Here is a 25,842-nt window from a genome sequence, read left to right on the forward strand (position 1 = left end):
TATATATATATAATCAGGTTTTTATTGCACAACTTACAAAGTTTTTTACAATGTCTTAAAAATTGATTTTAGTATTTGTTTCCAATCATTCAAATTATTTACATTATATATAATTTGTAATTGATTAATTTTTTTGGTCATTTTTAGACTTACGTCACCGTTATAATTTTAGGCATGCATTCACGTTCTACATGTCGTTTTTTTTTTTTTCGAAATTTTTTCCCTCGCTGACTTTGAACGTATTCATCCTTTGACTTTTTACCCGTTCATCTGTCTTTCTGTTGTATTTCTTTTTTGCATCTATTTTTCCTTCTTCTTCTTCTTCTTCTTCGTCTTCTTCTACTAAAACTCGTTCTTTTTCTTCCGTTCTGTTCCTCGGCTCGAAAACGCTTTGCGAGTTTTATGACCGGCAGGAAACAAGAATTATCCATAAAATCCGATTTCCTTTCGTATAATCGCCTTACGAACTACCGGACAAGTAGAATGAAAGAATGAATGAGAAAAAGAAAGAAAGAAAGAACGAAAGAAAGAAAGAAAGAGCACGCTTTTAAGTCCACCAAACTTCTTCTATAGAACTACTACTACTACTACTATTACTATTACTATTACTGTTACTACTTTCGCTTGGTCTTCTGAAAGAGAGAAAGCTTCTTCGATGATCGATAAATTTGATGCGTTCTGGTGCAAGCATTATTTTTGTTTCTATCTTTATTTTTTATTTGATTTTATTTGATTACCTTGAACAGTTGCAATGAAATTTATTCGCGTACAATTGTATTATGGAGTTCGGGCAAATTCTTATCGTCGGTCCGTTAGACACAAGAATTCATCCAGAGAGAAAAAGAGGGGGAGTTTTTTCAATAATCAATACATTTTATGGGTTCTACTGTGTGTCCATCTATTTTTATATATATTATAAAAGATTTTTTAGTAGATATCTCTTTTTCAAAATCATATTTAGAACTGCTGCAAATTTTAATTTTCGATCCGTTGAAATATTACGGTGAAAGAGAAAAAAGAAAAAAGAGATTTTCCTCGATGATCGATAAATTTCAAGGGTCGCACTGGCACACATTCATTTTGGTTATATTTTATTATATCATTTCCTTTTTTTTTTTTAACACTATCTGAATGAAAGATCTTTTACGATTATACTCGGAACTAGCGGGCGAATTTTTTATTGTCGTTCCGTAAAACGCGAGAATTTATGTGGAAAGTAAAAGAAAAAGAAAAAGAAAAAAAAATAGTTTGTTCGATGATCGATAAATTTTAAGGGGTTACGTTAAAAACGCATTACTTTTTTTCTTCATCGTCATCTTAATTTATTTTTTATTTTACTTTTTCCTTTTTTTTCTTTTTTGTAAAAAGATTTGAATGAGATTTTTTCTTACTACGATAATACTTGGAGCTGGTCTTAAATTCTTCTTATTGTCGGTCCGTTAAACGTGAGAGTTCATGCTATAAAGTTCATGCATATATACGTACGACTGGTTTCGGTAAAGTGCTCAGCAGTATGCGGTAGCAAGAAACAAAAGGCTTGCAGACCGGTTGAGAAAAGAGTTGACCGCACGATGACGACTAACGACGTTAATAAAGGAACGAATCAATGCGTTTTACGTACGCTCCTTGCTGCGTTGTCCTTCATATTCTAAATCAAAAAAATAAATAAAGTGAAGTATGAAAAACGTTAGAGGGGGGAGGGAGAAAAAAATTGCGGAGAACAAATTTACCGAGAAATTCAAACTCACTTCCGAACGTGTATAGGAGGGTCAACGTACCGCAGTTATTTGCATCGTCAGGTTCCTTCGTCTCTTAGCGAAATAATTCGAAGAAGCATCCTCTCGCGACGATCGAAGCACCAGAGACCAACCGTGGGAAATGAATTTCTGATAATGTTTTTATAGTTCGAGATATTAATCGAATAATTTTGCGAATACCTACAAGAATATTCGATATATACGTAAGGTTCAATTCCTTTTATAACATTTTTTTCAATTTATAATATTTTCATGAAATATTTGTGTAACTTTTCCTCATAGTTACGTGTACTTATTAAAAAAGTTATTTTTTCATAAAACGTAACTATTTTAAATACATTGCGTGTACGGGTCACGAGAATTCTCGTATATAGCAAAACCTTTCGTTTCGTTATTTTCTTATACGCGGGTATTGCCAATAAATATATACATATGTATAGTAATTATTTATAAATTTATAAATAAGAATTCAAGTGAGAGAAAAAGTGATTCTATATGCATTCTATTAAGCTTGTTTCGTTGCGTTTAAAAATTTGCAAATTTCAGACAACACGTTGGACAAATAGATTACAATGTATTAATATGAAATCGATAAATCTTCACGACTATTTTAATTTAACGTCAAATTTGACTGTACGTACCATTGTCTTCGTTTAATCGTAGAGTTGAAGCTTATAAAAAACGAAAGCTCAGTCCCGGTTGAATTTCAAAGGAATGGTCGAGGCATAATCATTGTTCCAATTGTGGCACACGGATAGTAACCACTGAAGATTCCAATGCTAATGGGATTGCGCATGTTAATGATGCGCAAAGCGTTGTAACAGGACGGTGATGCCGATCGAAGCAGAATAATAAAAAAAAGGAGAAGAAGAGTGTCGTGTCATTATCATGTTGCATTTTAACGAAACTCCTTTCCCTTTCTTTTTCTCGTTAGGGATCGTCGAAGTTTTTAACAAAGATGCTTTTGTCATTGAATTCAAGATTGAACTATTTCTCTCTCTCTCTCTTTTTCTCTATTTTACGCTTATACACAAATCGTTACTCTTGCCAAAAAAAATCTTTTCCTTCTATTCTTCCTTCCTTCCTTCCTTCCTTGCTTGCTTGCTTGCTTGCTTGCTTGGCTCCTCATTTACTCATCGTTATTGTTCACTCTCGAAGTAACCTATTTACTTTGAAACGAGATTCGTTGACGTTCTTCTCTCATTGCCTTATATATGCCTTTGTTACGAATCGTTCCACTTGTCTAAAGCTGTTTCTTTTTTCTTCTCCACATTGCCAGAGTCTCCTGCTCGCTCATGAGTTTAATTAAGAGGTACGTGCCAAAAGGCACAAACGGGGTCGCTTTTGAGTTAGTTAGCAATAATTGCGGTCTACCTTGAAAAGATAGAGATAGAGAGGAAGATGGAAAAAAAAGAGGGAAACCAAAGAAGAAGAAGAAAAAAAGAAAGAAAGGAAAAGAAAACATACGAATAATTTCAAGATATTATTTTATCTGCTTATCACAAATATTTCTTTTTATATTTTTTATATAACCCAATGCAGGACTATTATTTTCGTATTTTATTTTTATCAAAAGCTTGTATTAATATAATTAATATTTCTAAATAATTGTGGTAGAATAATAATACATAATAATAAATATCTGCAGAAAATGGGTAAATAATGTTCGATGTTGTACGAGAATCGAGATTCTTTGCAATCGTGCTGCTCACAATTTGTTGACTTTTCGATATTGTGCGGTAAAACAAGGCTGCGTACACGTAACAACAATATGCAGTCTAATCTTTTTTTTTTAAGCAAATAAAATTGATTACATAATAATACGTGATTTTAAAACGATACTTGAAAAACATCGATTTATTTTCTTGATCAAAATAACCAGGGTATACATTTCATAGCCGTCGAATGCTCCTGTCAAGATTTCGAATTTAGTTTCCGTATATTTTCGTGACATCCGATCGACAGGGAGTTGAAGGAGAGAGTTTGAGAAAACGAGGTTAGTGGAAACCGAAACGGGAGGAGCTTTTCTGCTTTTGTCGAACTTTCCTGGCTTCGGGATAAAACGTCGATGTATTTACTCGTCAAATTCGCCGATGATTTTAACATCAAACAGATCAATCAAATGTAATCGATTTTTTCATTCTTTAATTATGATCCTGAATGTGATATATCTGCTTTGTTTCATGTTATTTAACGATTGTTTTAAAATTGTAAATATTTTATTATCATCTAAAAATTATTTCAATTTTTAATATTAAGGCCAATATCCAATTGTTTTTTACTTGGATTAAATTAATAAAAATGTAACATTCGTTAAAGACCGGTTATGATGTTACAAATGGATAAACATAAATTACGGTAAGTTTAATGTTGAAGATGTTAAAGCCTAAGGTGATTGTCCAATGGAAATATTAGATGAGTATACATTGACAAGTATAATCTCTCTCTCTCTCTCTCTCTTTCTCTTTCTCTTCCTCTATCTTTCTTTCTTTCTTTCTCTCATCATTTGACGAAAGAGATCATACAGAGACTGAAGACGTCATCAGTGTTATAGTTAGAATTGATAGAGCCTCCTACACTTATTCTTCTTCTACTATTACGATCTTGAACTAAGAAAAATATCTCTTTGAATATTGCATTGTGACACGTTGACTGCCATGCAATTATTTTTACACATATTGCAACGCTCGGACGTTGGTAAAAATAACACATTAAAAAAACAAATGTCGGTGACAGATGACACACATGACAGCCAAACCTGTTTTGAAATTTGGTCGATTTAAAAAAAAATTCTTTCAGGAGATCAGCTTACATAGTTAACACTATCCACGTTCAAGTTGTGTTTTGTACACAAAGAACGAAGTAGTAGTAGTAGTAATAGTAGAAGAAGAAGAAGATGCCACCCTGTACGTTTGTTCATCCCTCGTGTTTTTCGGAGGTTCGTACTTTTATTTCGAAGCCGGGTGATACGCGAGACTAGTTCATGGTCCCTTCGTGAAAAGATGATACATTGTGCGTTCAAAGGGGGTAAAGAGATATGTGGGTGGTTTAGGAACCAAGGGGAAAAGTGTATATAAGGTGTTCGAAAAAGTCTACTGTCAAATTTTAAAATCAATAATATTAAAACGAGACAATGAAGGACATTAAACACAATTCGTATCAGATATTTTGTTGTCGACTATATTCAATTTTCAGGTATTTTTATTTTAAATATCATATCTGATTGTCGGATAGTTTTTTTTAATGGATTACAAGTAACGAAAAATGATCGTCATGTTAAATATTGATTTTTCAAAATCTTTCAATTATATATATATATTTCAACAATGATGATCAAACACATTTCAAATGACACTTATAACATATCATTGATTAAATATAATGACCTTTTTTTTTAATTATTATTTCTATTCACAATTTTATATTAAAATTATAAAAATACATTACAAAATCAATACACCTAACATTTTAATCGAATTATTACCATAGACAATGGATAGACATTTAAGTGATCTTGTTTTTAATCGAAACACCTTGTATAGACAAACACATAACATTGTATTGATGAAGGAAGAACTACTCGAATGTCAGGTCTTGACTTACCTGTCCAATTAATATTGCTGCTCAGCTACCATATGCCGCTTTCGGTGATTGTATCGGTTGTCTTTGAAGACAAAGCCAATACCTACCTACCTTTACTCCATTTTAAGAACAGGTATCCGTTCTACTAACAGCTTTCAACGAACGAACAAACGAACGAATGAACGATCACCGAATAAGTTAACCTGTCTTGTTTTTCCCAAACTGACATACGCCACTGTCAGGGACTTTTCTACCTAGACATATCCTAGACTTTACTATCTTTTGCTAGATTACAACGTCGAGGTTTAGCCTTGTAAATCTAGACTAACATAAGATTAAAGTCCACGTTGGTGTGAACGAACTCGTTGACCTCCCTCCCCTCCTCTCTCGTTTCTCTCTCTTTCTCACTCACTTGTTTCTCTTACACCGTCTAAGAATTTTTCATCTGAAAAATCTTTCACGTTACTTCGTAGTCACGTACTCTTACATCGATATATTTTTTAGATTTTAATTTTTTCTTTTTTTTTTTTATTATTTAAGACACACGGGATAAATATTTTAACCTTATAATTTCTTTTTAGGATTAAAACAAACCCCCATATAAGATTTTCTTTAGCAATTATCTATTCTATATATCGAAAAAATAATGATTCTTAATTAATTGTTACAATTTGTATTTAAAAATCTGTACTTATTCAATTGAAACTTTCATGGCTCACACACGCACACACACACACACACATACATTTATTATTAATTAAAGTTAAAAAATATATAGTTGTAAAGTAATCGAGATGTATTCTAGGAAATCATTGTAGTCATTTATACGTCATCGTGTTCCGTCAACGATAAAAGAATGAGATTTATGTTTGTTCGGTGCAAGGTCGAACAAGATGCGCCTAGAAGGCTTTAATAAATTATTATACAAGAGAGACACACACAAAGTGGTGGATGCGCGGTCTACCGGGAAAGAAATGGCCTTAGGCAATATAAATTTGTCGTGCGGTGTTCCCAATAACGTTCTCTTCTCGCGCACATGTTTGTTACGCTTTGCAGGATGTTGTAACTCTCAGAGCATAAAGCATGAAAACCTGGTATCTCGCGGAAGTAACTCGATGCTTCTCCGGACTAACACCGATAGCCCTCATACTCTCTCTCTCTCTCTCTCTCTTTCTCTCCTCCTCCCCCACTTTCTCATTCCACTCCTCTCTCGTGTTGAATAAATATGCATATGCATTTGCAGTTTCCTCTTCTCGTCTCTTTTTACTCCCACCCCTCTCTATCTATCTATCTATCTCTCTCTCTTTCTCAATTTTTCTCTCTTTTATCTATCTATCTCTTTCTCAATCTTTCGATCAAGAAAAAGATATAATATATATCGGATTAACGAAGTTTAGATGTATAGTGTTTTGAATATTACAAAAATGTATGTCTGCTTAAATAAAAAAGACGCTGAACTTTAGTGATTAAGTTGCTGAATAAGTCCCAATAATAAAGGGACGAAACATCCAATTAATCAAAACGAAGTTCTAGTTCTTTTTAATGTCCAAATTCCCTAAGATACCTATTTATTCATAATTTTTTTACTTTTGGGGACGAGAGAAACAATTAATTGATATAAAGAAAGTATACTTGCATATCAATCGATTCCTTCTCCCTCCCCCTCCTCCTGCATACAATTTTGTATCCCTTTCATCTTTAATATTCGAGGACAACACTGTTGAGAAGTTACCAAGGCTCATTTGCAAAACGAAACGATGCGTTGTTTAAATGCGACAACATTTTACATTGTTTTAAGTTCGTAGAGAGAAAGTTTCGAGATGTAATAGTAGGAGTTGCAGAGCGGAACCGGTGCATGCACCACCTATGCGCGTATTTATGAATGTATTACATACATATATACATATATACATACATACATATGTCATCGACGTCATCGACGGAAACGAGAGAGAGTACAAAAGAAAACCGGTATTTGTTTGTTCTATTTTATCTGCTTTTTTTTTAAAGTTATTATCTTTTTTTTTTATATAACCGGACAAATCAAAAATAGTTCGATTAAAATGAGACGAGGTGTTTTTTTCTTTTTTTTTTTTTTATTAATTTTTTGGTTAGCGACCTTTTGCTAATAAGATTATTATTATTTGATCGGGGTAATGAGTGGGCGTGAAGAAAATAGAAGCAGAACGAGGGATCAATGAATGTTCTCGATTTTTTTTTTTTTTTAACCGGTCATTTTATCTTATCGTTCAATCTATACACGTGTGAGTGTGTGTGTGTGTGTAACGAGGAAGAAATTGACGTCACCGATCGGTAATTGAAAATTTATTGATAATCGATCGTATAAATTCGTATGAAATGCTTGCTTATTTCATCGCTATCTCGGATTCTTCTCTCGATTTAATATGGAAATAAAAATTCAGTTTTGTTATATTACGACCGAGGTTCGATATTTCAATTTTATTCTGAAGCTATTTCTACCGAGAGTTATTATACTCGAACAATTAATTAATCGTCCTAATTCTCGACACTCGCCGACACTGAGAACACTCGCACGTGGTAATAACCAAGGGGAGATGATTGTTATGACCTGAATTTCTTAACTATTTCGTTCCTATTCGCGAACGGTCGAATGAATGATACGGAAGAAAGATAGGACAAAATCAACACCAAACAAATAATAAAGATTCATCAAATCTCGCAAATCTGTGATATTTTTCCGGCAGAATTTTTTCTTATGCCGTTAACAACATCACGTTGGTCGTGACGGAAAAATAGAAAGAACGAAGAGAGAGAGAGAGAGAGAGAAAAAAAACGTGCTTCTTCAACTAGTCGTGGTATTACCACCCGTGGAGAATGGAAACAAAAATTGGACAAGTTGGAAAATATTTGGAGACTTTTTTTTGACAACGTTGATCTTTACGCGGCACGTTTTGTATAGAATAGAAAATACGAATAAATCTGTTGGGAATGATTGTAACGAGTATTTACGACACTCTCGAGAATATATTTATTCATTTTTATATTGTAAAATCTAAACGCAGCAGGTTATCTTATATGTTAGAATATTACAATAATATTTCTTATTTCCATTGGACATTATAATCGTGTCTAACGTAATGTGACTTGAAGTGGCACGTTCATTCGATTCAATGGTGTATGTTGGTAAATATCGGTGTAGTTAAAGTTTTACCTTGACATTTTGAAATACTATAATGGTTACATTTATCCATGTATAGTCATATCTCGTTGCATATATTTTACGTTTAATCCTTTTGTAGATCGAATTTTTCTTCCTAATCATAAAATAATTTATATCATTTGAAATATTAATAATTAATATTAATCTCGAAATATATAAAAATTAATACAATGTTCAGATATTAAATATTTTCTTTTTCCATATATATCAAGGTAGAGAATTGATGATCGACAATAAAAAAAGAATGATTTGATTGATTACGAAATAAAGATTATGAAATATCAAATGTACGTACGCCATACATATATCGAGAGAAGAAAATTAGTTAAAAATAGATAATATATAATTTATTACTATGTTACTTAATACAAAGTTACACGAGTTCATGGAGCGTTAACGATTAGTACGAGCAAACTATGAAACTGTTTATTACCAACAGCAACGACGATAACAATCGAAATTCAAATCGTCGAACATACTCGAAGCGAATTCCCGAATTCAAAATAGCGTTAAATCGATAATTCATCCTCGCGATTGAATGGGAAAGAGCTTTCTTCCATGCAAATAATAGTCTAAGCGAAGTTTCTTTTGATAATAAATAACCATCGACGCGATCATTATCGTAATTTTCGTGTCTTCGTTTTTAGAAATCTCGAGAAAAGTATGCATGCATCGATCATTATATTATACCAAAAAAAAAAATAAAAAAAAAATAAAGAACAGCGACTTGGAGAAAATTTCAAAGCCTTTCTTTTCTCTTTTTTATTATTTCTTTTTTTTTTAAATATATATTTTTCGCAGAAGTCCGACCTACTAAAGTTCATGATTTATATCATACGATATTTTTCTTTCTTGCGACGAGCGTGCATCGATTCGCTTGTTCCACGAATCACCAACCACCACCACCACCATCACCCTTTCTTCACTATGATCTTATCTTTAGAATTTCATCGTAAATTTGGTCAAAGCAACACAACCAACTTATTCTTGTAGACGATATCAACGAGTTTAAATGAAATATGTACTGGCTACCTGCCTGCTGCTATATAAGCATATCCTTTTCTTTTTTAGCTTTTCTTTTTCCTATTGTTACGTTCCACTCCACCACGTCATTCTTTTCCCCTTTCCATTGCTATCACCATTACTAATGGTAAGCCACTATCATACCTAATATTATTATTATTATTATTATTATAGTTATTATTATTTTTATTGCAAGTATTGTACACATTGTTCAAATGTTAAACCGAGATACAATAGGAATCCTTTCGATCTACTTTTTCTCGATTATTAGAGGTAATATTTTAATCTTTAAAATATAAAATTTAAACGTTTAATCGATTTTACTTTTTTCCTCAAATATATTACAGATACATTCTTTTTTTTCTCTCATCAGATTTAAGATTCCATTTCAAATTTTATTTTCAACTTTTACGAATATTACGAACATTTGACGAGAAATTTAAGAATACACTGATAAACATTTTTACATACAAAGTTTTCGAATGATTTATTCTATTCGTAGTTGAATTTATAAAACATTCTGGTTATTTCTAAACAGGAATACAAATCAGTCGACTTTGTTATCGTTAAATTATCAAGTGTCATTTATCAAATACTCGATCGTTTGTTTAAAACGTTCGTTGGTCAAATTTTAGAGTTGGGGAAGTCGCGTTATCGTGAATTTTAGCTCGGTTTATATCTGCATACGTATAGTAACAACTACAACAACAACAACAACAGCAGCAGCAAGGAAGTTGTGGATGATATGGCAATGGATTGTATCTTGCTGCCACATCCTATCAAACTCGTCCTGTTGTCGTTTTGCTAACATACAGAGACTAGTTTTAACGATCAATCGCGGTGAAAGTATTAACACCATCCAGGAGTTCTTCCGCGAATCGATGAGCTAATTTTATCATGCTTAGGGCTTTGAAACCACCTAATCCTCATCCTCTTTCTTGTCATCGTTAAAGTTTACTTTCCTTTCATTTTTCAATCTGGAGGGGAAATCTCTGAATCTTCTATTGGCCAAGCTGGGTTATGGACGTTAACGAATAGGTTTTACACGATTAAAATAGAAAATTTTACGATCAAAGCCCATTTTACGCTTGTTGACGTTTACTACGAGACTAGTAGGATGATTTTAATTCCCTTTGAAATTTGATATTCAAATCATTCGAAGAACGAATATAAAATCGATTGTTAATAATATACAATACACAATTAAATGAATGAATTAGATTAATTGAATAATTTCAATGGTGATACTAATTTTTATAATAAATTTTGGTATACCCCTTAAAATAAATTATATATATTAACTTGAATTTTGAAATATATTATTCCTTTTCGTATATATATAAAGATAATGAGATATATAAATTATTAAAATTAGAACCGTGTGAAAATATTTCAATCTCGTCTTTCAATTCGATTAGATAAAATAGGACAAAATGTAAGCCACTCGTTTGCCAAATCAATTACCCTCTCAATACAAAAAGTAAAGAAAATTATTATTAATTACCCAAAACACACACACACACACACCATCAACAACATTGTGTTGTCATTTATCGATATATTTTAAATCAATTTATAAAACAAATTAATTAAAATATCAAAAAGAAAAGTATATAACATCGATCAACTTACATTGACGGTTAAAATTAAAAAAAAAAAAAAAAAAAAACCAAAAAAACAAAGAACAAATTTTACAAATCTTAGAACTCATACGATTCTGAGTTTATCGAAAATCGAAATAAACTCGATCGATTTGGGCTAAAAACTGGGCTCGCAGAGGGAAAGCTCCATTCGTATGAACGTGTCTCTCGAAGCAAACGTTGAAATGTCATTTGTGATTTCAAGCGGAAGAAGCGGATAAGAATAATAATATACGTTGATCGTTGACAGTCCCGTCGATTATTCGAGTAACAGCGATACGTAATCGAAATGGTATAGTAGGGTTTATTATACCTATACTACTTACGAACGACACTAGACGACACGAGTTCGAGCTTGACTTATAAACTAAAAATTGTCAAGTACCGTTCTCTCTTGTTCTACACATATCGTATGATATATTAAAGAACTCGAAACCGGCTAGACGACGAAGGAAGGAAGAAAGGAGAAGGAGTCGGAATAGGAGATTAGTAGTAGTAGTAGTAGTAGAAGTAGAAACATAACGGGAGGGGCAGAAGGGGGCGGTGAGGGGAGAATTGCAAGAGAGCAGAAATTCAAAGAGAAGTGAAATTGACATTAGACATTACCAAGATTGAAAATTTCAACGCGAAATAATCGTAACGGTTCGATGGATAGCTCAAAGTTAGAAGTCTGGACGTTTTAGAAAATCGAAAGTTTATTCTGGACTAATGACAAAGTAACGAGGGGTTTGATTGGTGGTAACATGTCGAGGAAAACTTAAAGAAAAACGATGATGTTGTTACGGTGTATCGTCCTGAACGAAACATGATTGTGGATATGGTGTATAAGATGGAAAGTAGTTTTCGGTATTGAGGAAACCATGATTTGAAGTAGCAAGCAAGCAAGCAAGCAAACAAGCAATGTGGTCTCACACAACGCGACAACACACACACACACACAAATATAAAACAAGGAAGAAATCGACGAGTGTTAGCTATCTGGAAATATCACTGGACGAACATGACGATGGTGTAGTAGTAGTAGTGGTGGTAGTTGCATGCTAATATCGGCTTTTATCTCTCATCCTCTATCTGGCCGTTTTTTCCATCGGGTATCCTCGACAGGCGCCGGGTCCGATACGGAAAAGAGAGAAATAGGAAAAATGGGTGGAAGGGGGAGGGTGGAAAAACTGTTTCACAGGAATGGATACGTATATGAGGAGACACCATCATTTTGGATCTTTTTTTGTTTCCTATTTTTTCCCCCCTTTTTCTTTTTTTTTGGGGAGTGGGAGGAAATTTTCGATCAAGTTTCTTCCCCTCTTCCACTTCACATTAATATCTCTCTCTCTCTCTCTCACTCTTCTTTTTTTCGTTCTTTTGTGCTTTCTCTTTCCGTGTTTATATATATATATATATACGTAGACGGATTTGTATAGAAGGAAATCAAGAGAGGACAGACAGACATTTTATGTAGGACGATCGAGGTGGAAGATACGGTTCGTGTCATTTTCGTAGATAGCCCGGTCTGTTTTATTCTTTAAAAGGCGATCTCTTCCTAGTCGTCGTGAAGTCAAGGAAGCGAGAAAAATATCCGTCTACCAACCAGCAATAGCAATAGCAACAGCAGCAGCAAAAGTAGTTGCCGTAGCAGCAGCAGCAGGCAACAGCATCGTTTCGTTTCGTTTCGTTTCGAATGAACGTAGTCTGTTGAAACAGTTCGCGTTCTCAATCTCTCCGCGAACCGAAAGCCTTGCGGATTTATCGTCGGAAATAATCTCTCGCGAAACTTAACCGAACCTTTTCTTTTCTTTTCTTTTCTTCTCATTCCTTTTCTTTTCTTTTATTTATCATTTCTTCTTTTTCCAATTTTTTCTTTTTCTTCTTTCTTTCGTTTCTCTTTTTTTAATTACTCTGAAAGGTGTGTTTTCAAAGATTAAATGCGGATTATTGCTTTGACATCGTCATCTTCAGCATCGTGCAACGGAGAGAAAACGATCTAACCGTCATGTTTTACAGGAAAAAGTAATCATAAACGCTAAGAAAGAAAGAGAGAGAGAGAGAGAGAGAGAGAGAGATTTTTCATCACTTCTATTTCAAACGCTACACGTATTATTTACACCCGCAAACCTTAAGTTTTTTCTTTTTCTATTTTTCGAGGAAAAACATGCGATCGTATCGAGAAAATGTTTTTTAACTTATTACAAACATTTTATTATTTTTCTCTTTCTCTTTCCCTTTCCATTTCTCTTTTTCATAAGCCGGATTTTTTGTTAACTTTATTATCATTCAAAACGATCCTCCTCTTATATTTTTCATTCAAACGTTTACGTAGGATACGTGAGGAACATTTTCAACGAACGTTCAATCCGAACGTTTAGATTATAACGCATGCTTTTACTCCTATCTTTACAGATTTTGATACACGAACGATATTTCCAACTGGACAATGTTTCTTACCATTTTGATTACGCAAACCAATTGAATGACTTGGACTACTGGTTATACGTGTATATAAATACTTATACTTGTATACGTCAATGGAGCTTTGCATTCTCACTTTTACGTCGACCTTAAGCGTCGTTTTTCAAACTACCTGATCGAGTCACGCTACTTTCACGCGTAATGTTCTAAAGAAAAATAAAGTTGCATACCGTGTAGAACTTGCGTAGAACATACCTTAAGTAATCAACATGTGTGAGTATTTGTGTGTATGTACAGGGTGAAATAAAAGTCGCATTCCACCAAGAGATTCGTTTATGTAAGTCATTTGTTCATGCAATGATATATTTTATTGGTTACAAATGTACAATACAAGTTTTCTGATAGTTAACTTTTTATGCGATTATTGCCTGTGTAACAACACATTACGGTTAAATATTTTTATTTTTATTTTTCTTATCGTGCATCTTGCGTTTTTAAATTGTTCGAAAAATGAATTGCAAGTTTTAAAGAAAAATGAAAGAGTTGTCGCGTTGCAACGCGTGTGTGGAAACATGATAAAAGCTTAGAGTTTGTAATAAACTGTCATTTTGAAGTTGGAAAAAGAACTTTTATCTCACCCTGTACCTCACCAGCACACTGTTGAACATAGTCTCGCGTGCGATCGCATTTGCCGATTAGAAATCTTTGAGCCGCCGGTATATGCCACGATTAAACGTTACGAGAGAGGATGGTTATTAATTAATTATAGAAGAATTATCAAATTATAGCACAATGGTCGTTCGACAGTTTTTTTCTTCTTTTTTACTTTTTTTCTTTACACGTTTCCTTTCAATCGTTAACGAGCAAAAGATAAATTATTATCTAATTAAAAGTATTTACCTATCATCATCTCTCAATTGCGAAAGATTTATCTTAACTAATATGTTTCGTATATATTCTATTTCTTTTTTTTTTTTCTTTTTTATCTTTCAACTTTTAGATCCCCCCAAAACTGTTGAATAATTTCTCGTCATAAATTAAAAGAACAACCTTCGTTATTTTCTTGTTTTTTTTTTTTTTTAGTGAAGTGAGCATATCATCCGCTCGGGCGGCGGTTATGGTCTACGACGACGTGAACAAAAAATGGATACCGAGTGGTACCTCGGCAGGACTTTCCAAGGTCCAGCTATATCACCATCAGGTGAACAACACCTTCCGCGTCGTTGGAAGAAAGTTACAGGATCACGAGATCGTTATTAATTGCGCCATCCTTAAAGGACTGAAATATAATCAAGCCACGGTCACGTTCCATCAATGGAGAGACAACAAGCAAGTTTACGGACTGAATTTTTCTAGTAAGGACGATGCTGATGCTTTTGCGAGTGCTATGCTTCAAGCCCTTGACGTAAGTTTATTTTGTTTATTAAAAAGTCAATTATATTTTTCTCGTACAAAATTAGATTTTTCATTACAAAGTTATACGATAGTGAGTGTCTTACTGTAAACGTTGTACGTCAGTTAGTTTTACGCAATTGTATGAAAGAAAAACATCTTCGAAGGTATACAAATTCGAGAAAAATCTATGACAATTTTCTATCTCTAATTTTTATCTCTCACAGACCCTCCTCCTCTTTCACGATTACACTTGTTATATGGTTATTCTATGTGTGTATTGAGACAGGACGACGACTATTAGCTGACCGTTATCGTGTGATTATTCAGACGAAAAGGGGGTGGTCTATTAAATTAATTTCGGTCACCATCCTCCTCCTCCAAACAAGGTCTTGCATTACTTTTTTCGGCAAATGGCTAAAGGCACCGCTTTGTTATACGATCGTTAGTTTAGTATCGCGATAGAAATAGCCGGCAGTGGGAGGATAGGGTGGGGAGAATAATTAATTTCCTAGCAATTGCAATTAGAGTCACATGACCTTAGTTAGAATCGATCGTATCCTCGCACAGACCGTTTTACGATGATTCTTTTAAACGAGTGTATCTTCGTTAATTATCTGGAAACTTTTTCTTACGTTTTAACAATAGTAGTATCACGGAACATGGACAAGACAAGGTTGGAACATTTCCAAATAAGTCTGATCAATTATTTTTCTTTTTATTTTTATTGTGCGTATTATTTAGTAATCAAATTATTGCGGACATTATTACACGTAACTTTGGTAAATCGTTAGATAAATTAACGAACGTTTATTTTTTTTTCTTTTTTTTTTTGTTATTTAACGACGACGTCCTATTTGATAATGTTCTTCAAAATGAATGTAGGTGCGAGAGTAAACGTTTTTTTCCCTACATTTACGCTTACCCTCCTCTCGTTGCCGCAGTCCCAGGACATTTAACAAAGTATAATTCAATTCAATTCGATTCAATTGTTCGGGTCCGTTGTTGCGTAGGTGCTAAGCAACGGAAGCAACATATCAAGAAGTCTGGGTCCGGCAGTCGCACCGACGACTCAGCAGCAACCTGTTTATCAGCAGCAGCAGCAGCAACAACTCCAACAGCAGCAGCAGCAACAACAACAACAACAGCAACAACAACAACAACAACAGCAACAACAACCGCAGCAACAACAACAGCCGCAACAACAACAATTGGCGAACGCTCAATACGAAGAGGACATGGGATACAGGTCGGTGATCATTTTTTATTCCTTCGTGAGATTTTTTCTTTGTTTCTTTATCATTTTACTGATGATCAGGCTAAAAAGAGTAGCGTAGAGCGTTAATAGCGTTTCACAAAATTAAAATCATCGAACGAGCTACGAAATATTCATAATTTGTCATCAATGTCGATTTATCACACTGTTGTTTTGCTTTAACGAACTTTATTTATTCTCTTGAACATTAAAATTCATAAGATATCATTTTAACCAAGCAAGAAACAGTCTGATTTATTCGCACTTAAAACGTATCGATTATGAGCTCGTTCATTTAACATCAGCTGGATGATTACTACTACTACGGTTACAAAGATTTGAGGCTCTGCTGTAAGAACGCATACGTGTTTAATCTTTTTTTGTGTTTTTTTTTTTTTTTTCATTTTATCAAAACACGTTAAATAATTTCGTAATATATAAAACTCGGAATAAACGCGTAGACGTTCAATCAGCAACCCGATTTGGGTTAGAGAGCCTTTGTCGTCATAGTTGCGTGGTTCCAGTCAAGGTCATAGCGCGCGAGTCTCCTTGTCTTTGGGCCATCTTCCTGCCGGGGGTCAAACGGGTATCTCCGTGGGGCCCCCGACACCAACCCCCAGTCATCATCCATCCGTTAGTAGCGCCGTCACCACCGTCATTCAGGTGGGCTGTTCGCGTGGCTCACCGGCCGAGGGACTCACGAGGTGATTTTGGGCCTTCCTTTATAAGAGACGATATAATAATATCATCATTCATGTAACAATATTCGTCACTTAAAACTTTATTCCGGATTATATTCTTATTTTTGTGATCGTTTAGAAATTTTGTGTCAATTTTTTTTTTCGACAATTACTCTTTTTTTTCTTTTTTTTTTTTTTTTTAAATAAATTCGATTAAAAATTCGTATAAATATAATTTTTTTTAATAAATATTCGAATAAACTCGTGTAAATATAATTTTTGTAATAAATATTCGAATAAATTTCGTGTTAAATAAATATGTATCGTTGCATGGTATACGATTTTTTAAATGGATCGAACTCAACATGAACGTATATAGGTCACCAATAACGAAAGGCTTAAATATAGGTACAGTGACTCGCGAAAGTATTTCAACACTTACCCCATGAATTATTTTATTAATTATATTAAATATATTCCGACATATTATTAACATTGGATGGAGTTATAACTATCTAGATTATATAGATAAAGTTTCAAGCAAAAATCGAAATATATTCTATAGAATAGTTATGATTAGATGATGATAGTTATGATATTCGAAGTATGAAGTTCCATATTACCAAGTGTTATAGAAAAATTAGTAAAGAGTATGCATAATCGTTTACAAGATTTTATTCGTGCCAAAAAGGTGGTCCCCTATTAAATATTAAAGATCTAAAAGTTATCTGTTTAAATATTTTTGTGACTTTAGTAATCTTTACGTTTGTAAGAAATAAATCATAACTATTGTATATATATTTCGATTTGCTTTGAAATTTTATTTATATAATTTATAAAGTCATACCTCCCTATCCAATGATAATAATATTTCGGTATATAAGTGTTGTATAATACAATATACTTATTATAATTAATAAAGTATTTCATGGCATGCTCAAATACTTTCGTAACTCACCATACGTCTTTTCGAATGTTTTGCAAAGTTAATATTTAAATTCGTAATAATTTGACACAATATTTCATGCGATATCATTTATAGATATTTTTCTACATACACTTACAATTAATTGAAAATATCATTCTCCACTTTTTAACGATCATTCATTTAATCCCATTAGATCACGAATAATCACATTTATAATTACACGATGCAATGATAGCTTCTGCATTATTCTGATTGGATAGAAACATTTTTTCTTAGAATTTTTTTTTTTAACGCTTTTTATTTTCTTTATTAATATTTTTTTTTTCCACTTTCACTGTGTATATATTTTGATTAACGTAAATATTACTCGTATAAATATACGAATGTGAATAAAAGGAATGAAAGGAAGGAACACAGTCTTATTCCAGAAGACGTTGAAAATAAAGTTTCGAGTTATGGGCGCGATGGTCGCGACCGTCACGACGAAAATAACTTAGAATCGCTAAACGCGGCGAGAGTATCCATCCTATGCTCGGTTTGATTTTTCGCGTTACGTTTCTTCGTATACTACCTACGCGTGTGCTTGTACAAAATCAAATCAAATCACATAAAATAAAATAAAATAAAATAACAGAGAGGAAAAGAAGGAAAAAAAAAAAAAAAAGAAAAAAAAGAGCAAAAAGCAAAAAATAAAAAACCCTGAGCGATAAAGAGAGAGAGAGAGAGAGAGAGAGAGAGAAAGAGAGAAAGAGAGAAAATTAATAATTCCTATTGGAGATATTGCATTTTCGTGTAATATATCAAGCAACGTTGTCAGCGATTGTGAATGTGTTCGCACGAAGTTCCATTGAAAATAGTAGTCATCGTTCGTTAATGCGAACGAACCATTCGAGAAGCTACCTCTGCGGCAATTCGTTTTTCTACTTGTCTCTCGCCATTCACCACCTCGCCCAGTATCTCTATATTGAAACCATCCATTCCGAGAAATGTTTTTTTCGGTTGAACGAACGCACTCTCTCTTTCTCTCCCTCTCTTTCTCGTTATATATATATATATATATATATATATATATATATAAACAAAAAAAAAAAAAAAAAAAAAAAAAAAAAGGATGAGAAAAAAAAATACGACACAAATATTCATCGTATTAAAAACTCAAACGGGGGTAAAGAAGAGAGACCAGACCGTCTTTTCGCGTTCGCGGTTGATTCTAATTTCTTTTTTTCTTTTTTTACTTCTCCTTTTATTTTTTTATTTTAAACACTATTTTATCCCTTTTAACTTATTTGAGAAAAAAAGAAAGTGAGACGACACGAGAAACAGGAGAGGAAAATGGGCTCGTTCGACGGGTGGATGAAAATGTTTCATAAATTCATCGAATAAAACCGTGTTGGGGATATCTCATGTGTGTGTTGTTGTTGTGTGCTGGGTTTACACAGATGCAGTCGACACGACAACAACGACGACAACAACGACAACGACAACGACAACGACAACGACAACGACAACGACAACGACAACGACAACGACAACGACGATGACGATAACGATGACGATGACGATGACGATGACTACAACTACAACGACACAACGACGACGGGACAAGATTAGAAACGGTACTCGGGTACTCAGCTGTGTTTACTCGTTCTCTCCACCTTCTCTTTCTATACCTTTATCCATTATAGCTTTTCCCCCCCCCCCGCCCACACCCTCCGACATATACGCGCACACACACATACACACATACATACTCTCGTTTCCCGACGAGTTCTCTGGTTTTCTTGTTAGATGAAACGCATAAAATAATAGCAATAGAGATAATCTATGTAAATAATAATACGAGTATCGATAAGTTTTAGACGTTTAGAGTTGACATTTTCCAAAAATGTGTCTCCTTACGGGTTTGTAACCACGTGATATATTTAATGTTTAGCCACCTTAGCGGTAGTAGTCTTAAACTTAATCTAGAACAAATATCGTTTCTAGAGATTATACGACTCTCTGAATATTATCATTTTATTTTTTCATTATCTGTGTGTGTTTGTACATGTTTAAAGTGTATACGTGTAGAGAGATATATTTGTTTCTCGATAAACTTATACGTTTATAAGCCATCGCTAGGGTGGTTATTACGAAACTTAGATACCATTGTTCTCTAGATAGCTCTGATCGCTCGAGATATAATATTTTTCTATTTGTTAGTCTAGTTGGCTGATCGAACACGCTTTGCACTAACCATACGTGCATCATTCTTCTTATGCAACAATGCCCATGATCGTATTATAATCGATTTTGTTCTGAATTTAGGACTATGACCAGAGAAGACGTGGCGATCATTCAGGAACGCAGAATGTCTCAACAGAGTCAAGGTATTTTATTTTAAAGAGTTATTGACATTTATATAAACTTTCTTTTAAGTTATAATCATTGTAAGAATGGATCCTGTATGATCTGCAAGGATGATTATGATTGCGATTTGTAAAAGAAATAAATCGTGAACGATTGTGCAGCAACGAACAGTCCGAGTGCAATTTCACCGAGTTGTCCGCCAACGACACAACAACAGCAACAACAACAGCAACAGTCGGGTCATCACAGAACGTCGTCCGCTCCTCCAGCCCCGCAACCTCAACAGCAGCAACAAGCCGTTCAACAGACGCAACCGCAACAACAGGCTGCAATTCCGGGAATGCAAGGACCTCTTGTTTCTTCGGCAGTTCCTTTATCCGCCAGCGGAGGTGGACCACCAATACCACCACCGCAACCTCCCACGGCACCACCCGCTCCTCCGTGTCCGCCTTCTATGATAAACTTCAATGCACCCGTACCGCCACCCCCAATGATGATAAACCAATACGCACAGTCGCCATCTTCTCAAACGCAATCTCAGTCGCAATCGATCTACGCGGCACAGAGTCAGGGCAATCAGTATGGTGGAGGAGCACCCGGTAACAATCAGTATTCGAACCCTAATGTTACCGGGTCCGTTGTGGTCGTAGGTCAGAATCCGAATCAGTACGCGTCTACCGGGCAGAACAGCTTTTACGGTAACAACGGACAAGGTAACAACGTGTACGGTAGCGGTGGTCAAGCTGGTCAGACCAGTCAGACCAATCAGTATGCTGTGGTCGGCGGTCAGGCCACGCAATACGGTGCCGGTGGCGGTAGCGGCCCTAGCAATCAGTACGGAAGCAACAGTTCGATCGTTCAGTACGCCAGTGGTCCACCTTCGGCGGCTAGCCAATATGCTGCAGCTGCCGCTGCCGCGGTGGTAGCTCAGCAACAAGGCCAGTCGCAGTACGGTGTCGTCTCCCAACAACCGCAGCCACCGTCTTACGTTACCGGACAAGTGCAAGCAGCTGTTGCCAGCGTCAATCCTTATGGTACCCCTGCGAATTCGGTGAATCAGTATGCTACCGGAGGACATCACGCGGTTTCTGCTACCGCTTACGCTCCACCACCGCCTCCTATGGTCCCATTGGCGGCTGGTCCCGCTGCTCCGCCTCCACCCCCGCCCCCACCCGCGCCTAATTCGACTAATAATTCCTCCAATATTTCCGCATCTTCTTCCACCGTCGTAGTATCATCCAGCACCTCTTCGTCCTCCGTAACCAACAACGATCCACCGCAACCTGATGCCAATTCTCTCGCTGCGGCCCTGCAAGCAGCCAGGCTTAAGAAAAAACAGGTTGGTATGTCGGTTAACGATGAGAAATCTAAACTATCATCCGCGTATCGAATGATATCGAACAACAACGTTTATTTCTTATCATCAGCAACAGACGCAGCCTGTGGAAAATAGCGGCTCGAGTACCAGCAGTAGCGGAAGCGGAGGAGGCGGTGGCAATTACGGAACGTTGGGAAGAGGCGGAGGTGGCGGTATGGCTTCTATGATGGACGAGATGGCGAAAACGCTGGCACGTAGACGCGCTGCCGTTGAGAAGAAGCAACCGGAACAACCACCGGTTCGTTTAAATGAGACCACCCTTTTTAAAGCCCCATTTGCATTTGAGTTACCGCATGTATTAATGACTTCATAAATTCAACACGTTCAACAGACGATTGGGCCGTATCACTACTCTACATTTTACACAATTATAAAATTTGTTTTTAAATTTGAATCTTAAAATTAAAATTACGAACAACCAAGCGCGTTACCGATGTCAAAGAAACGTTTGTACAAGACTGCTCGCAAAACATGCGTGAAATTAATCTGCTCGCAGCGATAAGTGGAAAAGGTCGTCGTAAAAGATCCAAATGGGGATAAATTTTCTTTTTGACAATAAAACTGGCTATAAAATGTGTGACTTTTTACAAACGGCGGGTGTTGTCGGTTATTTTAGGAACCTGAAAGTTCACCGGACAAGAAGTCATGGGATAAAAGCAGTTCGTCAAACAACAAATTTTCCAATGGAGCCGAATCGCCAAAGTCGGTTAGAAAAAGGTTTGGTTCCGCTTCCGAAGATACGCTTCTCAAAGTCAATGGCGTTAACGATGGCTCCTCGTTGACGGCACAAGAGATGGAGGCGTTTAAAGCTGAGATAATTAAAGATATGCGCAAGGAGTTTCAAAAGATGAAGCAAGAAATAATCGATGGTAAGATTAAGTGATTAAATACAATCTAATTGTTTTATGCAATGATCAAAATATTAACTCTTGTTACTTTATTTTTTTTCTTTTTTATTTTCACAGCGGTAAGAACAGAACTGAGTAGAAGGTAAAAGACGAACAAATTAATCCGCATGACAAAAATGGATGCGAAGACACGAAAAGGAGAGATATTTGAAGTATAGGAGAAAGGAAGAGAAAGGGAGGAGGGTGGTCAAAAGATGAAGAGGGAGAGAAAAACGAAAGATTTGATTAGATAGCTCGATCGAAGCATTATCGACTACATTAACACACACGCATACACACACATCTCACATATACATGCACACATACAAGTTTTTATTACATATTTGCGAGAACGCAGTGTAGTTATACCATGTATATCGATCATTTGTGTGTAAGTACGTTATCCTAGCTTAGGTATCTTAAGTGATGATCGTACTCCCTTTGTTACCTATTACAACAAACAATAATCGTCAATTGCCGTTGGATCAATTGAGCCGCACAAATCGTGATGATTAGAATTTCAATTTAGGATTCACTATACGCACATGAAGGCGATACACCGATGTCATTAAGTTTAAATCTAATATTCACGCACATCATATTGATGCTATCTAATATTTAATCATTTTTTTTTTTTTTATAGAAAAAAAATTTTTTTTTTTTTTTTTTTTTTTTTTTTTTTTTTTTTTTTTTTTTTTTTTTTTTTTTTATACATAATCACGATGAGTTATGTAATAGAATCGTCTTTTTAAAATGTTGATTTTTTATTTGAGTTTTAACATCGACGAATTTTTACAATATTTATTGTAATGAAATTATATGAGAAAGTTAGCTCAATTGACGCAACGCGACGCGGTTCATTATCTATATATATTTTTTAATCTGATATATGATCAAGTAGGATTTTTAAAACATTTATAATAACGTTAAGGCGACAGATAGAAAAAAAAAAAATTAACGGTCTCGTTATATAATATACACACACACGCATACACAGGTATAAATGTACAGAATTCATTCACCAACGTCGTGGCACATTTTTTCCAATCCTTGACATAATTACGAAAAAAGTGAGAGAGTGAGAGAGAGAGAAAAAGCGAAAAAGAGAGAGAGAGAGAAAGAGAGAGAGAGAGAAAGAGAAAGAAAGCGATATATCAGTTAGTTTCGTCATAGATTTTCACCGAAGTTTCGAATGAATCTTAATTGCAGTAACGCATCCTATTTACGTCAGGACGACGGTACATTCCAAATGCGAACAGAAGATCGAAATGAAATTCGCTTTTGTTCGTCATATTTTAACCCTTTTTTTACTTTTATATTTTTTTATACAATTATCGTTTTTTAATTCTCACAGTCCATCGCTTTAAAGAAAAAAAAAAAAAATAAATAAATAAATAAAAAATAAAAATAAAGAAAACAGGCCACGACTTTGGACAATCAAATTCGCAATATATTTCCTACGTCTTGGGTTCGAACAACACGCATATATATATAAATATAAATATAAATATACATAAAATAAATGCGTTATAAATAATATTAATAATAATAATAATAATAATAATAATAATAATAATAATAATAATAATAATAATAATAATAATAATAATGATGATAATAATATATATTCGCGCGAAAAAAGTGCGTGTTAAACTTTTTAAATAACACGAATAAGAACGATTCTTACTTACGTTACTACTACTATTATTATTATTATTATTATTATNCTACTACTATTATTATTATTATTATTATTATTATTATTATTATTATTATTATTACTATTATTATTATTATTATTATTGAAATAATCTAACGAGTAAAAAGTCGAATCGTTCGGGGCTTTCGAACAAATTGTTTTTTCATAAATTTCTTTTTTTTTTTTTTTTTCGACATATGCCGATACGTTACATTTTACACTACGTGCCCTTGAGGATGCAGTAAAATAACGACATCGTTGATTATCGTCGTAAGATATTTGATTAAAAAAAAGAAAAAAGGAACAAAAAAGAAAAGAAGAGAAAGAACATCGTTGAAGTTCGTATTGTAACAAATCACGTGGTGGAAAAGAAAAGAGAAAAAGAAAAAGAAAGAAAAAAAACATACCGCAAAACGATAACGTACTTTTTACACGCGTATAAAAAACTATGTAAAGTATATATATATATGTACGCTAAACGAACGAACACGTACACACACTTAAAACACGCGCGTTCATATACTATTACTACTACTATTATTACTACTATTACTACTAATTACACTAACACGATCGTTCGAACAGTTTTACCTTTTCTCTCGATAATATTTTTTTTAAATATATATATATATTTTTTTGTAAGTCATCATCGGAATAGCCGCATTCGTGAGAAAGGAAAAAAAAGAAAAAAAGAAAAATTTTTTTATACAGCGGCACGATGACTTAGGCCACTCGAGATTTTACCGAGCTAAATTTTTATCCGATTGCGACCTACATATACATATATTCATACAAATCTGCATACGTACATACGCTCTGTACATCGTGTATGCGCATACATACATACATGCATACGTACATATCTCTATGCATAAATACGTATGTCGTACACACATAAAAACATATAAATGAGACACACACACATATATATATACACACACACACACACACACATGATATTATTCCATTTGCCAAGCAGGCAAATCCATGAAATTCCATTTTATACGAGCACAGTCTGAATACGCATCATCCATAATCCATCGTATCGCGATTTAATATCGATTACATCAAACCAACATCCGTCGGAAGTCGCGATACGAAGACTTGGGGTTTCCTTTTAAAGGCTGACGAGAAGACAGGAATAAGTTTCGCGCATATGATACATACGTAAAACGATTTCTCCTTCGAGAGGCTTTTTTTTTTTAAAGCCGATAAATTATAAACCTAATTGTAATCTCCTCGTACGTATTATTGTGTAAGTAATAGAAATAATCTCTTTAATAAGATTCGAAATTTTTGTCTAATGTACCGAAATAAGAAGAGAAGAAATGGAAGAAGAAGAAGAGGAAAAAGAAGAAGAAGAAGAAGAAGAAGAAGAAGAGGACGAAGATAAAAAAAAAAAAGAAGAAAAAAGAAAAAACGCCGAAACGATTTCTAGTCTGTCGTCGGAAAAGTGGAAAATTATTATTAAATGAAAGGGAGACGGAAAGAAGGGGGTGGGAGAGGAGGAGGAGGGGTTGACGGCATTATCGTTTTTTTTTCTTCGGTGTTTAACGCGCCAAAAATATCAATTTTTATTATTATTATTATTATTATTATTATTATTATTATTATTATTAGTATTATTATTAATAGTATTATTATTATTAATATTATTATTATTATTA

At 34.3% G+C, this 25,842-nt stretch overlaps 1 protein-coding gene across 2 annotated transcripts in view; it reads left to right on the top strand.

Annotated features, from left to right (window-relative positions):
• LOC106783891 (protein enabled) overlaps positions 1-24,014 on the top strand; it is a 29,583-nt gene extending 5,569 nt beyond the window's left edge. The window contains exons 2-9 of one of the 2 annotated variants that reach the window (XM_014742866.1): positions 14,691-15,012; positions 16,013-16,248; positions 16,779-16,958; positions 20,170-20,231; positions 20,373-21,550; positions 21,639-21,827; positions 22,206-22,458; positions 22,555-24,014. In XM_014742866.1, the coding sequence (XP_014598352.1) occupies positions 14,691-15,012; positions 16,013-16,248; positions 16,779-16,958; positions 20,170-20,231; positions 20,373-21,550; positions 21,639-21,827; positions 22,206-22,458; positions 22,555-22,583 (2,449 nt within the window). In that variant the 3' untranslated portion in view covers positions 22,584-24,014. The remainder of the gene's footprint in view (positions 1-14,690; positions 15,013-16,012; positions 16,249-16,778; positions 16,959-20,169; positions 20,232-20,372; positions 21,551-21,638; positions 21,828-22,205; positions 22,459-22,554) is intronic. The other variant, XM_014742867.1, reaches the window with a different exon arrangement.
• Positions 24,015-25,842: the final 1,828 nt, after the last annotated feature.

This window comes from Polistes canadensis, unplaced genomic scaffold (genome assembly GCF_001313835.1).
Source record: "Polistes canadensis isolate GaletaPanama2010 unplaced genomic scaffold, ASM131383v1 scaffold_27, whole genome shotgun sequence".
NCBI lineage: Eukaryota > Metazoa > Arthropoda > Insecta > Hymenoptera > Vespidae > Polistes > Polistes canadensis.